The sequence below is a fragment of the Perissodus microlepis genome, chromosome 16, assembly GCF_051167445.1.
Source record: "Perissodus microlepis isolate ML-2025 ecotype Zambia chromosome 16, ASM5116744v1, whole genome shotgun sequence".
Lineage (NCBI taxonomy): Eukaryota > Metazoa > Chordata > Actinopteri > Cichliformes > Cichlidae > Perissodus > Perissodus microlepis.
Genome location: NC_140476.1, coordinates 12,086,026 through 12,105,809, shown reverse-complemented (window position 1 = coordinate 12,105,809; position 19,784 = coordinate 12,086,026). Strand labels below are relative to the sequence as shown.

At 39.9% G+C, this 19,784-nt stretch overlaps 2 protein-coding genes across 11 annotated transcripts in view; one reads left to right on the top strand and one right to left on the bottom strand.

The window, feature by feature from the left end:
• Window positions 1-3,245: 3,245 nt before the first annotated feature.
• On the top strand, window positions 3,246-8,983 carry myl1 (myosin, light chain 1, alkali; skeletal, fast). Its single transcript, XM_084907906.1, has 6 exons — window positions 3,246-3,477; window positions 4,113-4,140; window positions 5,741-5,884; window positions 6,927-7,100; window positions 7,201-7,278; window positions 7,995-8,983. The coding sequence occupies exons 1-6, from the start codon at window positions 3,349-3,351 to the stop codon at window positions 8,021-8,023; spliced, it is 582 nt and encodes a 193-aa protein (XP_084764032.1). The 5' UTR covers window positions 3,246-3,348; the 3' UTR covers window positions 8,024-8,983.
• The window catches only part of map2 (microtubule-associated protein 2), a 52,565-nt gene continuing 41,468 nt past the window's right edge, over window positions 8,688-19,784 (bottom strand). For 5 of the 10 annotated variants that reach the window (XM_084907892.1, XM_084907894.1, XM_084907901.1 and 2 more), the window contains 4 exons: window positions 18,132-18,224; window positions 13,382-13,463; window positions 11,678-11,790; window positions 8,688-10,448 (listed from right to left, as the gene is read on the bottom strand). In XM_084907892.1, coding sequence (XP_084764018.1) covers window positions 10,227-10,448; window positions 11,678-11,790; window positions 13,382-13,463; window positions 18,132-18,224 — 510 coding nt within the window. In that variant the 3' untranslated portion in view covers window positions 8,688-10,226. Of the gene's footprint in view, window positions 10,449-11,139; window positions 11,190-11,677; window positions 11,791-13,381; window positions 13,464-18,131; window positions 18,225-19,784 lie in introns of all 10 variants that reach the window. The other 5 variants (XM_084907897.1, XM_084907896.1, XM_084907898.1 and 2 more) reach the window with 4 other exon arrangements.

The window sequence follows — 19,784 nt, the reverse complement described above, 5'->3', positions numbered from 1 at the left end:
ATATGTGCAACCACAGGTGGAAATATGGCATATGAGGCAAAAACAGTCTATACAATTCTAATGAGCTTGAAAATCAATATTTGCTATGACCACCTTTATTTTCAACAGAGCCTGAACTCTCTTAGTTAAGCTTTGAGATTTCTTTAAGCAGGTTTTAGGGTTCCCCAAGCTTCTTGAAGGACATTCAAAGCTTTTCTCTGACTGTTGCCTGCCTTTTATTCCATTCTTTGTCAAGATTATCCTACGCTGCTTAGGTATCCAGGTATCCTTTTACTTGGCAGTGTATTTGAGAACATTGTAATAACTGCCAATCAATTGCTTTCCAGGTAGTATTTCATGGTAGACCCAAATCTGACCTTTTCTGTCTTTGAAATTCCATCAATTGTGATAAAATCCTCTTCACTCCATGTTAGCTACAAACCATCACAGAGACTTCACTGTGTTTTACAGATGGCTTTAGACACTCACTGTTGTACCTCTCTACATAAGATTATTTGATTTTCTATCAATAAAAGCCGCTCTGCATTTAATCATAAGGTTATCTCTAGATCTCTTCCACAATCCATCTTTTGTCCTGTCTCCCTTTCCTCACCCGCAACCAGTTATGGCCAATGGCTGCCTTTGCCTGAGCTTGGATTGGACTGAAAATGACCAAAAAAGCAGCCATTGTCAAAGAAAAATTGAAAGTCCTTCAGAAGCCTGTAGAACTATTGCACAAGACCACGTCTGGCTTCTTTTGAGCAAAATATAAAGAAATGAGGGTTATTCAAGACTTTTACACAGTACTGTATGCTACGAAGAAGCTCCACATAAGATCTCTCTTAGTCTTCCTCATGCATAAATGTAACAGCTCCACTCCATATCCACAAAAATAAGAAAACACAACTCATTGTAACATTGGATACAGGTTTTTTTTTCTCCCTTATCCTCTTGTTCTGTCACCGTGAACGGCATTGTGAATCACCAAGGGAGGCTGTTATATTTGTTCTTCAGATGTCACTGCCGTGCCAAGCACTGTAAGGCTGAAGCTCATTCTTCTCTCAAAAGGTCTGACCTCATATGTCTTCTATGGCATTCTCAAAGGAACTGAGCACTGAAGCTAGCTAAGTAAAGGTTTAAGCATTTAGTCATGAGAAGACAGCACTGTATATATTCACTAATGCGATCCTCAGTAACAGTAAACCCAAAGATATTTAGACACCCTTTTTCTTCACACTGATGGAGCAAATGACACAGAACTTATTTGTCTGGATTTTAATTTGTTATGGGAGTGAAATTGAAACATTATGTAGGTTTGAATAAACAAAAGCAAAAAAACTGCCCAGTATTTTACGCACTAAAATGTTTTATAAATGTTAGAAAAGACATTACTTGGTAAATTTTTAAAGATTATCACCTCATGAACTTGCTATGTCCATTTTTTTCTCTCTTTTCATAAGCTGACCTGCCATCACCTCCTAATAAAGCCCAGCTCTATCGTACTGCTGAATCCATTAAGGTTCTATAGTGGAGCTCAGTTTGGACTGCAGCACAGGTGCAAGGACTGGGGCAGAGTTTCTATAGGGGGAGGGAGTAAAGGGAAGTCAGACTCCAAGAAGATGAAGTGGAGTGCTGGGGGTGAGCCTAGATGACAGCTGAGGGACTGAGGCTTTCTCTGGCTTACCCTCACGGAGATGGGGTCAGTGAAAGCAAGTGGGTGGGGAGTGAGTAGGGGTTGGGGGCTGTGGGGTGAAGGAATTTATGCTGTTCCTTCGTCACTTGGCCCTGTCATGGTGTTGGGGGCAGGGCGGCACCGCTGGCACTGGGAGACAGATATAGACAAGAATTAAGGAGGTAGAATTTGCACTCTTGGCCTTGTCTGGGTTACTGGCATCAGCAGCTGAAAGCTCCACTAGGTCGCCATCTCCCTTTACCTTTACGTCACATCCTTCCTGTGGTTGTGGTGACCCCTCCTCCCCATTCACCTCCCTCAGTAGAGAATCAAACTGACCACAGCTGCTGATCTACCCAACGCACATTATCCGTGACTAGAAATAAACAATGGCTCTTTATTAGTTCTGAAAGACGCTCCTTCCACCACCTGTTTATTTAAAAAATTAGATATTGACACTGACATATTAATTTGAAGTAGTCCGATCAGTTAGGTTTTTTTTTCTGACTACAGCCAACAGCAGACATATTTCTTACCATAAAACGTCATCTGCATTTATTCCTTTTTGAGTTTTCTACACTCTTAGATACACACATATTCCAAATGTATTTGTATCAATACTCCACTGGCACCACATATAATAGGGTCATGTCAAGCTAAATATTAAAGCAAATATGCCATGTTCTTATGATTGCACCATCGTGATATCAGTTGCACATATTCTAGATATGTTGTGTAATATTTTAAAGGAATGTTAGAAATATCGTCACCTTAAACTCACTGGAAACACGGATATCTGTGCTATATTTCAAATAAATGTCTATGCAATGCTTGGATACACAACTGATGGTAAAAATGAAGCCCCCCGAAGAGTCCATCAGAGATGTTGTCAAAGATCAGCTCAGCTAACATTACTAATATTGTGGTAAGCAGAGATGTGTTTAATGAAACACTGATACTGCAGTTCCTAGAGGATATGACCATGGACGTCTTTTTCTTTTCAGAGAAAAAAGTCATTGACGTATTTCTGCTCTCACACTCATAATCACTCACATTAACTTCTGCTTGACAGCAGCTGATTTCATTTCCCGTCATATGACAAATATTGCAGCTCCACGGGATCTGCTCTTTACTTTCCATCAAATTGCTTTATCTCTCCTCTACTCAGACACATTTCCATTTCTTAGGTCAGGTTTTAATGGTCTGATAGTCGCTGATTTGTGTTAATGTATCCATATCATCTATTGGATTGGCCTGAAAAACATTTCAGAATATATTACCTAGATAGTGTACGCAATGAAGCGCAAAGCTGTGCGTAAAAGTGGTGGCAGTGCGTAAAAGTAGATCCTTTAAGAAATGATCCAGCGGAAAGATCGCGTGACCCCGGATAACCTTTCACGCCGTTTCAATGTTTTCGTTTGTGATTATAGCTATATGGCTAAACACCTTCTGGCTCGTAGCCCTATATTCCAAGTTTAGAGAGAACCCCTTCACATACACACACCCCTCCCATCCGCTATCCAATCCTTACACGGGGATAGGGTTGACGGGTGGTCAAGAGGAAAAATAGTCACATATATATACGCCCCAACGGTGATTTCTTCCTCTGTGCTCAGTCTGTGCTACAGTCTTTGTGTGTCACCCGATCCGGGAATTGTCTGTGCTTCAGGGCCAAAGTAGTTCTACTATCAGCAAAAATGGCACCCAAGAAGGACGCTAAGGCTCCCGCAAAGAAAGCCGAACCTGCGCCCGCACCTGCACCAGCACCAGCGCCCGAGCCAGCCCCTGCTCCCGCAGCTCCCGCTATCGACCTTTCCGCCATCAAGGTACAATGACCTGTGAAGGCTTAACCAGATCTACACTGGGGTGCTGGATACCGAGGAAGGAAGAACTGGGATTTATCTCTCGCTCTCTCTCTACTCATAAAGTTGCATGACAGAAGTAGACGGATGCAGTGTTTTTGCTAAATGGAGAAAGAGCTTGGTGGAGTGGCGGGGGAGGGGCAATCACCATTTATTACATTTATATGAATGATTTGAATATCTATGAGCTTATACGCACTTGAGAGTCAGTGAGAGAAACTGCAGGTTGGCAGGACCACAATAAAAGGTGTGCAGAGTATTGGGGAGAATGAGTGGGACCATGGATAGCGCACCATGTCTTAGATCTCTTAGACCACACCCTGGGCTCTCTGGATTGGACTATCAGAGTAGGGACTAATATGTGATGGCAATGCAGAGTGACACCAAATGTGGACATGTTAACGTAGCTAAAGATGGACCTACATATGTGGCATAATATGAAGCTAAATTTGGTTTTGATGTGATTGTTTAGGGCACAATAAATGGGAAGTGCCTGATCACGTTGTTTGAATACAAATGTGATGTTAATTACATGGCAAGTGATAACTTTTGCCTTTCCATGTTTTTTACTAAAATGTTGCTTTTATATTGGCTTGTAGGTGGAATTCAGCGCAGACCAGATTGAAGGTATGTAAAACTCAATTCACCTCAGTTCTATACTGTTACAGTCCACAAAACTCAGCTGGCCCTCTCAGAGAAATCTGAAAATCTGCCTTTATCATAAAATGTGACTTGCAAATTCCATCAATTTAACAACATACAGGGAGCAAAAGAGAAATAACAGAGTACAGCAATGTAAAAAAAACTACAATAGACATCATAACAGGTCTCAGCGTATCCATGACAGTTGGACACTTCATTCATTTTTGTATTTTGAAATTCCACAAAGCCATCAAATCCGTTCTGAAGCCCATTTGTGGCTAATGAAGCTCAGAAACACTTCATGCGTACAGTCAGTCTTAGGAAGACTTTTACGGTTTCAGAAGCTTGACTGATTTGCATGCTTGAATAAGAAACCGCATATGTGGTTAAACATGTGGCTTCTTGTATGAAAATCACTGGCAACAAATGCATCAACTAACTGAACTTGTTAGTAAAAATAAATAGGACAACTGGTGTCAGGTTAAAAACACTCAGATTACATTTTAAAAAGCATTTTGATCACAGTTTGGCTGTAAAGAGCATCATTTAATAACGAAAGGGTCACATGTCACAAATCAAGCCAGCAAATCCCTGTGACCAGATATTAACTTTAGCTTGTTTACATGCTTTTTAGAACTCTGTGTCACTAGATCAGCGATATCTCATTGTGTTCCAAGAGCCAACAGCCAAAAAAAAGAAGAAAAGATCGGAACATTTAAAGATTACAGATGGAAGCACAGTAAAATGATAGTGTAGTGTTTGACAGATAGAAACACCTGTGTGCTGTTGGTTGGAACCACATGACCAAACCTGAAGTCTGGCAGGCTGCTTGTTACACTGCAGTCAGCATTCCCTACTTTTACTCAGCTCGCCCACAGAGGGTCTTGCCTTTAAAAGGACGAGCTCATATTCTCAGCTATGTTTATCAATTCCAAGGTGGTCTTTTAAAAGAGCCCATTGCCCCGCTGACTGAGAGAGAAGGAGACAGCTGAGATGGAAATAGTATGAGGGGTGACGAGATCGGCAGGAGAGACTCTATTCAGCCAATAATACCACAACCTTTTGGGATGTCTTGCACTTGTTAGATATTTTCCTTGTCAGTTTGTAGCATAGCTGTCTCCACCTGCTGACACGCAACAGCTAAGGCTGAAATATAAACTAGTGACTCGATTAAAAAAAAAGATATGTTATGTTTGCATATACATACAATCAGATGACAATGCATATCACATATATTGATGAGCAACTGTGCTAGTCTATAAAATAAACATCACAAGGTTCTTTTTATACAAACATAAATGCAAAAATATTGCAATACCTCAGGTTAGTGCTATTTTTATGCAATTAAATGTAAATGTGCCCCAAATGCAGTTCTTCTTCTTTAAATAGGTTTTTGCATTGCTGTAGTTTCTGTTTAATAAAGAAATTCTACAGTTAGAAGGAATATAACAGAAATGTCTTACCGTCCATGATAAAGACATAACAAACTATAATGATTAGAAACTTTACCAACTTTGAGATAAAATAAAAATGGAAATTATGGATCATTAAGCTGGCAAAATCCTCTCTTGCTTCTGTTAAACAGACTACAGGGAGGCCTTCGGTCTGTTCGACAGGGTGGGTGACAACAAGGTGGCTTACAACCAGATTGCTGACATCATGCGCGCTCTGGGACAGAACCCCACCAACAAGGAGGTGACCAAACTGCTGGGAAACCCCTCTGCTGATGGTACAGTAATGACATTTAGTAACTGCTCCCTCACTTGATCACTTAAAGATTTGCTACAGAAGATGTTAGGGAGCATGAAATACATGACTAGATTCATTCTAATCCCAATAAAGATAAGTTAGCAATTTGCTTTTTGTATTGATGTCAGTATGACATGCTGTCGTCACTGGGCTAAACAAGGAACATTACTAACTGAGGCATAGTTCAAAAGGCTAATTTGAACTATGTGTGGTAAACATTAATGGATAGCTCTGGGTTTTCGGTAAAATATGCAAAAGAGGTGTACAGTGCTGCTGTCAAACACAAACGATAGCAAGTATGAGAGAGAAATTATCAGTAGCTGCTTTTTTGACTGGAAGCAGTCATGTTCAAAGAATTGAGAAATGATAGTCTGCTCATCAAAAGTGTCTTATATTGTGGACAGGTCTGTGCCTTTGAGGAAATGGCATAATAAATTGTTTATGCTGCCAGCTAGTGGTCAACATTGTCATATTCCTTCATAAACTCTCCCAAACTGTGAAGTGTAGCACAGAGCTATGCAATACATGCTCACACTTGTCCACGTCTTGTATTTTTCAGTACAAAACGTAGCCTGATCTAATACTTTTTTGTTTGTTTTTAATCACACACACTTTGTCTTCTAAACTAACAGAAGACCTATATTATTATAGTGGTTAACATATTTGCCTAAGATGAGAAAGATCCCTGGTTCAAGACCAGGAGGAGACACAAATCCCTGGAAGGGCATGTGGTATAAAAACCTATGCTAAATCCAATATGTGAATCTGCCATGGCAGCCCCTTTGAATATGGGAGCAACTGAAAGAAGACAGATGATGGTGTAGGTGCAGATTTGTGCAAACTCAAGACTGCAATCAAGATCAAAATGACAAATGACCTAATAAATAAATAAACAAAGTAATAAATGTGCCTTAAAATAGAACTGCACTGTGCTCAGTCATGAACCTGCTGAAGCTCTAGAACTCTGAGCCTCCCTTTAGTGTCACCTCTAGATCCAACTTACTCTACCTCCTTTCACGCAGACATGGCCAGCAAGAGAGTAGAGTTTGAGGGCTTCCTGCCCATGCTCCAGGCCATCATCAACAGCCCAAACAAGGCAGGATTTGAAGACTATGTTGAGGGTCTGCGCGTCTTCGACAAGGAGGGCAACGGCACAGTGATGGGTGCTGAGCTGCGTATTGTCCTGTCAACACTCGGTGAGTCAGCCTAGGATGCGTTTCCTTCGATCTGTTCAGGTGCGTGCCCGAGTCGCTTTGTGTGTTGTTAATATCAGATGTCCTCTGCCTCCCCCTGCAGGAGAGAAGATGACGGAGGCTGAGATTGACGCTCTCATGGCAGGACAAGAGGATGAGAACGGCTGTGTCAACTATGAGGGTGAGCCACACAGTCCAACAACAGCTACATAAAAACATGATGATACTATTACTGCTGCTGATAGTATTCACACTGTTCATAATAATTATTAATTCTATTATTATAGATTGTTTTTATCTTATGTGAGAATTACTTTACAAGTTTTGCTTAATCTAATCTGTGAGAACTATTTGACTCCTTCTGTCTTGGAGCTTCACATCCCTGATGATGTCATTGCTTTTCTTTGATATTAATAGAAGTGTTGAATCCAGACTTTTTGGAGTTAACACACAGTATCTTAGCCTCGTGTAAGTCTCTCTTATAGTCTTAAAGAAGTGACTGTCAAACCTTTTCTAGTGTCATCTGTCCTCTAGACAAAAAAGTGTAGCTTAATAGATGAAGCTATTATAGACAGTACAAACTCTCATACTTTAAATGCTGTGAATCACAGAAAACAATATCTTAGAAACAACCACAGCAGAGATAGTTTCTTACTTTGTGATTTGCTCATAAAATGTAAACAGCAAAGAACAAAGTGCTTTTTATCAGCAAAGAAAATGTAATGAATGATGAGGGTGTTAACAGAGAAACTGCAGTGCCAGTATTCACATTTAGTAAATTAAACATATGTTTATTTCATGGAAGTTTGAGAATGTATTTTTCTTCCAGTTCACTCAGTTTTCCCTCTCTTCTTTTCTTGTTTTTTTTCTGTCTCCCGCCCCGGCCTTCGCCCGCAGCCTTCGTCAAGCACATCATGTCTGTGTAAGGACCCTGCCACCGTGGTGGTGAGCATTGTACATGTGCAGACCCCATGGTGTCGCTGCATTCGCTCGCTGCTTCCTGTACCATCTGTGGAAGCAGGGGGATCAAAGGACTATGAGATATCATTTCCTGAATCCTTGTTTTATTTTTTCAACACTTTCTTTTTCCTCTTTTGTCCAAACTGGTGCTTTTTATTTTCCTCTCTTCCTCCTCCTGTCACTTGGAAAGCTATCCTGATTACTCATGAGGTGCTTCTTTCGTTATCTTCACCAAAATCCTGCAGTGTCATTGGGGTTTATATTCGTCACAGAGGAACAGTGATGGATGGGAAGGCGGAATAACGATGACCATCCCTCCCCACTTACTGCCTGTCTGGCTCTCTATCTGCCAGTAAAGTGACTCGTTTGGCCCAGGACTGGCCATCAAAATGAATTCAATCCTCTTCCAATCTAACCCTCCCTAAGTCTTAACTTATTGTATCCTCTGCCATTTCACAATAAACTTTTCACACTCCCATTTAATTTCCCTCTTTTTGACTCCGTGTGTTGTACGCTGATATTTGGACATTTATTTTAAGCCAGATGTTTTCAAAAGGAAGTGGTTTGACATTTTGAATTTATATACGCGGTGCTTTTTCTGGTTAGCGGAAAACAAAACAAGTACGTCACTTTTTTTTTCCCATTTTTTGGTCGTTTTATTGTCATTAATTATTGTAACTGGTGTCATATCAACAAGAGAAAAACTGCGTACATCTACTTGACCTTTTAAATACATTTACAGTTGCTGTAGGTTGGAGTAGGAGGTGGGGAAGGGGCACACAGAGATGGGGGATGCAGAAAAAACACGGAAGCAAACAAACAGTTGCAGGTGAGGGCAGTAAGTAGTAGGCAGGAGGCAGGGCATACCACAAATGGTGTCTGAAAAAGAAACTAGATCACCCAAACACTTTTTTTTTTCCTAACAGACATAACAGGAGTTGACTGAGTCTTTTTAACTTTTAGGATTTTTCAAAATATTTTTGTCCAATTTATTCTCCCACATATTGCAACAAAACATCCAGATACGGTAGCGTCCGCTGTAAAACAGCAGGGGACCTGCACCAAAAAGCACACGCACAGACAGATTTCAGAGTAGCTGCATCTTCTGCTAAATATCAGGTCGCAAATTGTAGCATCTCCTCTGTGGTTCCGGCAGTCCCGATGAGGGCAATGTCAGCCTGTAATACTGGAGAAATGTCAGTGCTGTTTATTCTTGTGAGTTGCGTCTGAACAGACTTTCCTTTTGAGGATGTTTGTCGAATGAGTGCCAGTGTTTAATACTGCTGTGATGTATGGACAGGCTTCTGCGTTGAACCGCTGAGCAGGTGCAAGTGTGTGATGCACTTTGACATGACTGAGATGCATTCTTTAGCAACACCAAATCAGCTGTCTGACATTGTCACCAAGCATTACACTGTAAACAACTATTAACTACAAAACATGAACTTGTTTAATTTTTATCCAATAAATGAGGAAATAACTTACTAAAATCCTTATTTTAAATTACAAAATAGCCTCTTTTAAGACTTGAATCCATACATGCTCGTGGTAACATGACCTAGTTGCTTGCATAAATGCAATTTTACAGATTTTCAAGCCATTTTTGTCACTTCCTTTTAAAATGTTTTCAGGACATGTAGATGGCAAAGAACCTTTATTTTATACATGTTTCTATATATATTTGATAAATATATTATATATTGGATGACAAGAATGACTTGCAGTAAGGATGCGTGTTTTGATAGGGTGTCCATGCACGTTTACTGAACAAGAGCAATACGTGCGGTGTGGTGTGGTGGTCGTGGCGTTATTTCTTATTCAAAGTAGAAAAAAGGCTGTTACTTCTTCAACACTGATCCAAGACCAGTAAAGCCAATCTTTTGTCCCCACTATTTAGAGGTTACAGCAAACTTTTCTTTGCAACATCATTCAAAACGAGGGAGATCAAAATCAATCAGAAATAGGACGTTTGGGTTTAAAATAGACAGAAAACAGAATAAATAGGACCAAAGTACAGTAGCTCCTACTTTGAGTCTCTACTTAGAACCAGTTTAGCTGAGTAGTAGCGGTGATCAGTCAGCCTTAGGGTGGCAGGAGAGGGCGGAAAAGTTTGAATGGATCAGGATGAGGACGTCTTGGGTGCAGAGCAGCGATCCACAGATCCAGTGTTCACAAACCCTGCTTGGCCAGAGCTGCAGTGACATCCTCCGCCAAGGTTGCTAACTGTGGGGAATCCATCATGTTGAGACTCCCGGAGGATGATAGATGGCTTTCGCGGATGCGGTGGGGAGACACTGAGCCAGAGAGACCTGGTGACTGGATGATAATCTCGGCTCCATGATCTACTCGGGCCTTGGCATTGTCCCGAAATGTCAACCTGTGGCTTTCAATCTGTTAAAGGCAGATGGTGTGATGTGAGAAGCGAATAGGGAAAAACAAATATTACTATCAGACGTCATATGAAATATTGATTCATTTTAGAAACGGCTTTAGAACAAGTGGAAAAACTCCCATGCCTCCAGAGGATTACTGATCACTTATTAAGAGCAGTCATGTATGGACTGATGTATATACTATACCTTTACTGCTAAAGGAATACAGCAAGTTTTTGGAAGATTGGCCTGGTGGAAACACTGTTTTGTAAGATTTAAACTTAATTGACTACAGAACTATGGAAACAAATAGTTAAGATGCACACACACAATGACATGAGAGACTGATGGTCATACAGAAAATGATTATTTCAAGTTATTGCTACTACAGAAAAGTTTTCCAGGACTCTGCAGTCATGTGAAAAACCAAGTACAACCCATGGTTTAATATCTTCTAGAACCACCTTGCGCAGTAATAATCTTAAGTAATAATTTTCTACACGACGTACTCTTCTTTACGTTGCATCAGTTCATTGTGGTTTTCTCAGAAATCCAATTTTCTGGTTTGCTTGTTCTTAAGTTTTTCACATGACTGCAGAGTCCTGGAAAACCTTTTTTCTGGTTTGCAATGCAACAAGATCGTTGTCTAGTTGCATTACCCAGTTTCAGCCAAGCTTTAACTGTCAGACAGATGGCCTCACATAGAGTACCTATACTGAGGAGTTCACGGTCGACCGACTGAGTGCAAGGTGCCCAAGTCCTGTGGCAAAAACAAACCCAAATCATCACACCACCATGTTTGACAATTGATATAAGGTGCTTGCGCTGATATGCTGTGCTTTGGTTTTGACTGCATGGAACAGTGTATATTACAGTTAAACATCTAAATGATGTCTGATTGAAACACACGCTCTAGAAGTCTTGCAGGTTTAGATGCAACCTGAGCTTGGTTGCTATGTTCTTTGTAGAGAAAAGCTTTTTCCTGACAACCTTCCAGACAAGACGTATCTGTGCAATCTTTTTCTAATTGTACTGTCATGAACATTGAGTCTGAGATGTAGGCCTTGGGCTTTTTTTGCAATTTCTCTGACTACTGCACAGCCTGAGATTTGGGTGAATATTGAGTAAAGGAAGAGTAAAGGCTATTACTTATGAGGGCTTATATTTAAACTGATGAGTAGGACAATCTCTCAATAACTTGATGTTTTCCCTTAAATGGCTGATTAGAAGCATGGAGCTGACACTCACCGTGACGTGGCCTCCACCAGGAATGTGGTGAGCATTTTCCAGGGAACCCACCTTTGCTTGGGCTTTGTCTTTGAAGTCCAACTTCACACTCTCGATACGCACATTACCACCTCCTGTTTAAAAGCAGAAGAAGTGTAAAAACTATTAAGTGAGGAGAGCGCTATATTAATTGTAAGTATTTATTTCAATTTTGAAATAGAAACAGCATCAAGTGAAAAAAAAAAAAAGCGAATACTTAGTCACCAAATATCCACCTAATATCTACTCAAGACACACCCATCTTATTAAGAAGTTATTAAAGGTCAGATGAGAGAGTGAGGTTAAAAATTGTGCAGAGTTAAAGTATGAAACCCCAGTAGCTTCTCAATGGGAGTTTAGGAATAGACGAAAGACTGTAATAAACATGGCAGAATGAACAGCAGGTGGCGCTGCAGGACAGTCCAATACTCTCTATGGGTAAATAAAAAGGGGATTCCATATTTCTGCAGGAGGCTTTGCTGCCAAAGTACTGGTAGTGCAACTAAATCTTTCCAGTTCTGTAAATTAAGCTGGAAATTCAGAAAATGATTTAAAAGGCCAATTCAGTTAAATATAAGCACAAGTTCTGTGCAGTTATCCGGAAGAATAAAAAACATAAAACCACTTTTATAGCATCTAATAATTATGATTTAGATTTTAATTGTAGAGCTTTTAACATGACTGTCACAGAGCATCACACTGCCCTATAGCATCAGAGAATTTATTTTGTTGTATTAATGGAAAAGAAATTTTCAAACTTACTAACAGCAACCCCTATAACCAATATGCAAGTTTTCTTTTAGTGCAAGTCCTATGGACTTAGGAATGTTAAGGGATTACTGTGAAGGCAATTTCTTACTTTGCATTTCAGAAATTTGGATGAACAAACATTAAATTGAATGTAAAACCCTCTCCAGGTTTGATGTAACCCAATTTATTAACATCATATCCCACATTCTAACACTCAGGGTATAAAGACAAATTTCAGAAAATGCTGCCAGGGACCAAAACACCTCCTACATTCGGCCACCTGCGGACACATCTATCAGGCTGTCAGTTTACTGTTTGCTTCCACTGTTGTTGCGTATTTAGATACAGACTGGTCCAGGAGCTGCATCTGATTGACATGTTATTTCAGGAGTTAATAAAAAAAACTGCCAAATGAATACATACATTCGAATAGGGTAGGAAATTCTTTGTCTAACAAATACAAGAAAACAGGTCTTAGAACATCTAATCTGTGTCCCTTGGTATTATCGTGTAATGATAAGACCAGGTGGAAGCGCACTGGGGTTTACCTGGCATTGTAAGCCAGCAGCATCAAACAGAGTTGGGTGATGAATGTTGAACTCAACACTGTTTACCTGTCAGGCTTGTCTACTATGCACTTCCTTATGTCACTAAAAGAAAAAATGGGAGCATGCAGTTCATCTTATCTACTCACATTTTTAGCTTCACATGCAGTCATACCTTGAGGCTTTCCAGTATAACCACAGTCTGAACTCAAAAGCTCATGAAATTTAGATAAATTGCTCAAGTGTATCAAAGCAGTTCGACGGCCTCCTGGACATCCCACATATAAAATTCATATTTTAAAGTAAGGGACTGCAGCAGCAACCTTCTGGTCACAGCACACTCACTGCAGTGCAGTGTTGCCCTCTTTGTAGGGGAACTGCAAACCTTTACCTGGCCGATGATGGATGTTGTCTAGAGAGCCACACTTGGAGGTCACATGGCTCAAGTCAATCTTCTTGTTCTGTATTTGTACCTGGAAGGAACACAGTCAGGAAAAGGCAATTTTAGAGCCCACAGTTCAAGGAAAGGTCATCAGGTCCCCCCCTGATTTATCAAGAGGAATACATCTGATCTAGATTGTACCTGTAACCGAAGCAACCTGTTTTCAAGCTGTAAGTATGTCTTGAAAATAATTTGTCCCATTTATAAAACTGAACAGATACACATAACTGTGAGAAGTGTAAGGCAAAGAGAGGGCAGGGACACACCGAGGACATCTGAAGAGCAACCCGCAGAGAAATGTGTAAGGAGTGAACTGATGAGACAGCAAACATAAAGCTTTAAACACCGCACGATGAACAAGGACAGATACACCACATCCTGAGATGAATCACGCAGACACGCCTGTGGTCAGCAACCTTTGCCATGTCGCTGATTTAGTACAAATGTCTTTTGTAACCAGTGATTTTGTGTCCCTTAATTTCAACCCTCTTTACAAGGCCCGAGACACAAAATGACAGAAAAAGTGAGATGACACATAGAAAGTCACATAAAAAAAAAACACACCACAAGCACACAATACTGTATGCAGCCTTTACCTACAATATACCTTGTTGTGGCCTTATTGTTTTGTGAAGCTGTGGACTGACAAAGAACACCAAGTCTCTTACACATGCAAAAGACTATCAAAAGTATACCATATGAGTTTTAAAGAGAAGAGATTATAAGTGCTTTGTGTCAGCGTGGGTGAACATCAGGCTACTGTTTGGCACATCGCTCCTGTAGTCATGTCACTTAGGCATCTGTTAACCCCACTGTTGATGTTTTTCATTTGTATGCAGGGCTCGCAAAATTTCAAAATCCCTGGTAGCCCTTCGGGCAGGGACTCTTCAGTTTTTGGTAGCCCAAAATAAATTTAAGTAGCCCAAATAAAAAAGAGAGCAATTTTTTGATTGATGTTTTGTTTCCTGTTTTGTTTCCTTTACAATATTATACATTAAAGTGTAATATTGTAAAGGAAACAAAACATTAATCAAAAAATTGTTGAAAAACAAATTACAACATTGTATAAAAATTACAATCATCAACTCAAATACTTGGTTCTAATTGAACAGAAATTTCTATGAACTTGTAAGAACTGTGTAGGACATGAATCAGTCTGTGTCAGATCCTGAATTTGAAATTTCCACTGAAGTCACGGGTAAGAGGAAAGTGGAACCAAGATCGAGGCCATTTGCTTTTTGAAGTTTGCAAAGACTGCTAAATTTTGCCAGTGGTAGTTCACTCTTTGCAACATAGTACGCTGTTTTAAACTGATTTTCAGGTTTATTTTTAGTATGTTATTTGCAATTGGTGTTTGTTCTGGGAAAGATATTGCAGACTGAGCAATAATGCATTTCTTGCATTTCTCATGGGTTCTAATGGGGGCCTTTCTTAAAATGACTGGTCCCAGTAACAAAGGCGCTTGTCAACTCAGAAATCGAGGGAAAACCAACAACACACCCGGCAGAACATTATGTTATTTACACGGGTGCACATAAGTGGTCCGCATGTGCGCATTCGCTGTCAAAATAAAAGACGCGCACCAGATAAGTTGCTGCAACGCGCGTTTGATCCATATAAACGGCACTTCTTCACCCTGGCTCAGCAGAACTAAAATATATATCCTGCTGCTTTTACACACGCACTCACATAACGCTCAGCGATTCTCTGCGCGATCAACCGCTCACATGTTTAAGCTTGCTGCGGAAGATTTCACTTGTCATGTTTGCATAGTAAGCTAACGATTGATAAGACGATGTCAGAGGAATTGGTGCGCAAATTATCATCACTCACCAATCAGTGCTGTCGCTCTCTATACACAGTTCGCGCGATTGCAAAGTGAAAGCAAAAAACAAGCGCAAATTCAAACGCGATTTCAATATGTCACATATTGACAGTGGCTCACCGATGCCAATGACATAATTACCCAGCTACATTTCCGAAAGAATGCAAAAACATTGACATATATTTTTCCTTCCTACGATAGCCCGACGGGCAGGGCAGAGATAGATTTTGGTAGCCCGACTGGAAAAATCGCTAGCCCCGGGACGTCGGGCTAGCGATTTTGCGAGCCCTGGTATGGTATGTGTTGATTTCTTACATAACACAGTACCTTTTGCAAATGCAAATTCTTGGCCTATTCATATAACTGAACATAAACCAGATACATGCATTTTTCTTCAGATGCGCTTGATTGCTTAATTTATCAGTTCTACTAAGAAGTGAAAACACCAATCACACACAACATTAAAAACCATCTTTCTGAAGGTCTTTGTACAAAGCACCTTGGACCCATTGGGGCTTATGGAGGCCCTGTATGATGATGGTAGTGGGTCCTTTAGGGTTCTTTGGTGTGCTGGAGTCTCTGTGGATCAAGTTTCTTCTGTGTGCTGCAGATCATCATTAGGGATCTTGGAGCCAGGGTCGTCACCTTGGACTTTTGTTCTCTTAAAGTCATTGGTGAAGAGTTTTTGTGGCCTGGTGGAGCACATTGGTCTGCTGGGAAAGGCTTTGAAAAAGTCTAGTATGCCTTTTTATGTAGGTTATACATGTAAAAGTATCATTGATGAACACAAGGATCCAAAGTCTTTAACAGTAAGAACCTTCATTAATTGCACATTTTTCATAATAAGATTACTAAACAATTATAACACTTTTCGTAATAACACTGCGATACATGTTGTTTTTATTTAAGCAATCAGTGGGTTTAACGTTGTGGATGATTGGTGTAGATTTTACACATTAGCAGAGTAGTACGATATCCATTTTTAATTGTTTCTCAAAAGAGAACTGCAATAATTGAGTGTTTGCATGCATAATTTGGAGAAATGACATTGTTTTCTTTATTTATATCAAATGTAATAAAGGTGTTCTGACTAATAGTTAATTATGGCTTTAATTGTTTCAAACCTTTGCCTCAGTTTTCTAGTGAGTTTTTTTAAAGTCTAATTTATCAGAGGCAATACGAACTGGCTCTTTTATACACTGACGGGAGCTGATGTAATCTCCAAATATAACAATTTGCAACAGAGGGAAGAGTAAAGAGCACTTCTCATGAAATTATGCACAGTTATATGCAACAACTTTTAGTAATGTTTGATTGCAAATGTTAATCTGCAATTTAATGTCCTTACGTTCAGGAACTCAGCCAACCACCCCTCTCCACCTTCGCTCTCCTGAGCGACCTTAACTTGTGCTGGGCTTGTCCTAAAAATCTGCAGGAACTGTCAGTTGAGCGGCTGTGATTCAAAGTGACCAGTCTGCCTTTGCGCTATTCTTCACTTGATGTGTACTGACACTCTATTTGAGACTCTCAAAACTAAGATGCTGCAATATATGAGCAAATGTGCTACCACGTGTCTCTTTAGGTTGACGTCGGTTTTCTGCAGATAATTAAAGACGAGCGATTACAAGTAACATGTAAGAATACAGAATAATACACACAATGCCAACTCTGATTTCACTACTTTGAGGCCGCTATTGTAAAACTGGGCACAAAATAATAGCTGTTTCTTGTTACACAACAGATAAATTCAATCACTACAGTCACCTGAACAGATAATATCTGCTGTGCCAAAAGCATTGACCTTATAAGTGTTCCTGGCACTACTTTTTTCAGCTGCTGTAGCAAGAATCAAATAAAAAGAGGTTTTATGGGAACAGATCATTCTGAGGGAAGTGATATAAAGTCAAGAGATAAGTTTTAACTGTCTCATTGTTATTAAGCTTGCGTAACTGTGCATTGTTAATGTGCATTATTCAAATCAGAAACTGCAGATGGAGCGCACACTATACCTGCTGCCTTCAGATGGCTGTAATCAGTCTTAATCAAGTGCTTCATGCAGCGTGCTACCTGTTGTGGATGAAAGATGCTGGCAAGAGTTTTGCTAGCAATGAGTGGGCTAATTTTGTTAAGCACTAAGTCTACTTTCTCTTCTGTGTGTTTCTGCATATGAAGAAGAAAGCCTTTATTAGCTTTATTTTCATCGTATATAAAGAAAAATTCAATAAGATTTGATGAGCTTCTCTGTCCAGTACAAAATACAATAAAGGATTAGAAAAGCATTAAGCATAAAAGTGTAACAAACATGAATATGTACAAGCAGGAAGGATCTTTTGGTACCAGAAGCTTTCTGGGTTTATTTGTTTTGTTTTGTTTTTGGACTTGTAGTCCAAGCAGGCTGTGTCTGCATGCAGTTACAAAGTCAAGATGGGGATCATAAAGACATTGCATTTAGTAAAATGCAATACTGAAACCACTGGCTATCATCTGACGAAGACTTAGCTTTTTTTAACATTCCCGCATTTTGAAAAGGATATATTTTTTCTAATCTCCTGATATCTTGGCTACATCCTAATATTGGCTAGTGCCCTTAGAAGCTAAGTCAGCAGACTAGCCGAATGTCAGGTTCTGGAGGCAGACACATTCAGCCCTTGGTATCATTACTTGCAGGACACAAACCACTGGTGGAGAATAATGCAAAGATGAAGAGCAGTCTAGTAAGAGCACTGCAAATGAATGAGTGACTTAACTATAAAACGAGAAACAGTAAGGATAAAATAAAAATACAGGAAAACACAGAGGAAACACAGCACAGCACGGCATATAAAAAATACCAACAACAACACTGACACAATGGGCTTGCAGCACAAGACTCACGTTTCCACCTCCTGCCGAGTAGCCACGCCTGTCCAAGGACCCACACCTAGACTGAACATGGCTATAGTCCATTTTAACACTGGGGATGAAAACCTGCAGGGTGGAGGTGAGGAATGAGGTGGGAAAACGCTTGGGCTTAAGTCTTTTAAACAGTTTGTATACTCCCACTGTTTAAATAGATGTCTGACTGTGTTTGGCGGTACAAATGGACTAGTAGTTTCCCTGTTGCCCAGGACAAACATCATTCAACTGATACGATCACTTTAAGCTCAGAGGAAAAGACAATTTGATCTGACTCGTGGCGTGAGCTGTGACAGTCTGTGAGCCTGGGTTATGTACCAAAATGCGACAACTGATGAACCTTTAGAAGCTAAAAACACAAATTGAAAGTTCTTTGATTTGAGGCCACTACTTTAGGGATTGAGGATGATGAACATGTGAGTGTGCTGTGACGTGTGCTGACTCTCTGTAGCTGCAAGGAGAAAAAGCAGGAGTGAGATGCAGACAAAGCAGAGTTGGAACAGTACTGAAACAACAAATAAATAGCTTTCATTTTTACACGACAGCACAGCAAAAGCAATGGGGGTTTACACCAGATAAAGAAATGACAGTGCATACACTTCTTACACATTTTGTGAATTAGAAAAGATGAGGACAACCTAGACTCTCGGGTATGTGGCCTCTGAACTGTTTTCCTTTTCCTTCACCGCTTAATGAAACACAAGGAGTGCTTTCAAATATGTGGACATCTGTTCAAAGAATATGGGAGACATTCAGTCTCGGTTCAAAACACTGCTGGAACAATGCTTATGTGCCGATGGGCTCAAGACAACCAGAGGCAATAAAGAACATATAAAGTATATCTCATTTGTGGCGGATCAGCCGTCCTTTCTTATGCTATATTGAGAATTTCTTTAATATGCAACAGACATAGACAAAGAGGAAATGTTTTCATTCAGTTCTCAATTAGCACAAGGTTTTCTGCTGTTACTTCCCTTCAAACATCGGGTATGCACAAGTGGTCTCATTAAACAGCTCCTGTGACCTATAAATGGACATCGAACCATAATTTTCCCACCCACTGCCAGTAAAATGTTACACTATCAATAAATTTTTAATAGCTAAATATAACAGAGAATTTATTCCCCTTCTTTAAAAGAGGAATTATTTTTGTCTTTCTTCTTAATGCAACCTAAACACAAGGTAGCAAACTAAATGAATAATGAGAGCAGATTATTCATGCTTGTAACACCACAGAATATCCACAAGATATGCAAACCTCCTCTTGCCACAAAGCACCATCACTATAGCATAGCATGTGACCTATTATATCTCATGTGACCTAGAATTGTGGGATAAACTAAAGTGAGGAAACAAGCATTTTATGTACCCTCAGAAGGAAATAAATGGAGGAAAAAGGGGAAAAATAGAAGAAGAGGATAGAAAGAAAAGAGCACCCAACTAGTGGGAGATTTCTGGGGAAGGAAAAACACATTTAATCTATTGTCGACTCACTATTATTCGTATTATTCTACACGAAATGTAGGACTAGACCTAATACACACAATAGTGCAGGATTAAATGTCAAACTAATCACAGATACATGACGGGGTTTTTTTGGGGTAAAGTGCTAAAGAAAAGTTAGGCTACAGT

Bases quoted from the DNA above. Each gene is read 5' to 3' on its own strand.
- myl1 (XM_084907906.1), top strand. From the start codon at position 3,349: ATGGCACCCAAGAAGGACGCTAAGGCTCCCGCAAAGAAAGCCGAACCT. The intron at 5,885-6,926 runs GTACAGTAATGA...CCTTTCACGCAG, and splicing joins GGGAAACCCCTCTGCTGATG to ACATGGCCAGCAAGAGAGTA. The intron at 7,101-7,200 runs GTGAGTCAGCCT...CTCCCCCTGCAG, and splicing joins TATTGTCCTGTCAACACTCG to GAGAGAAGATGACGGAGGCT.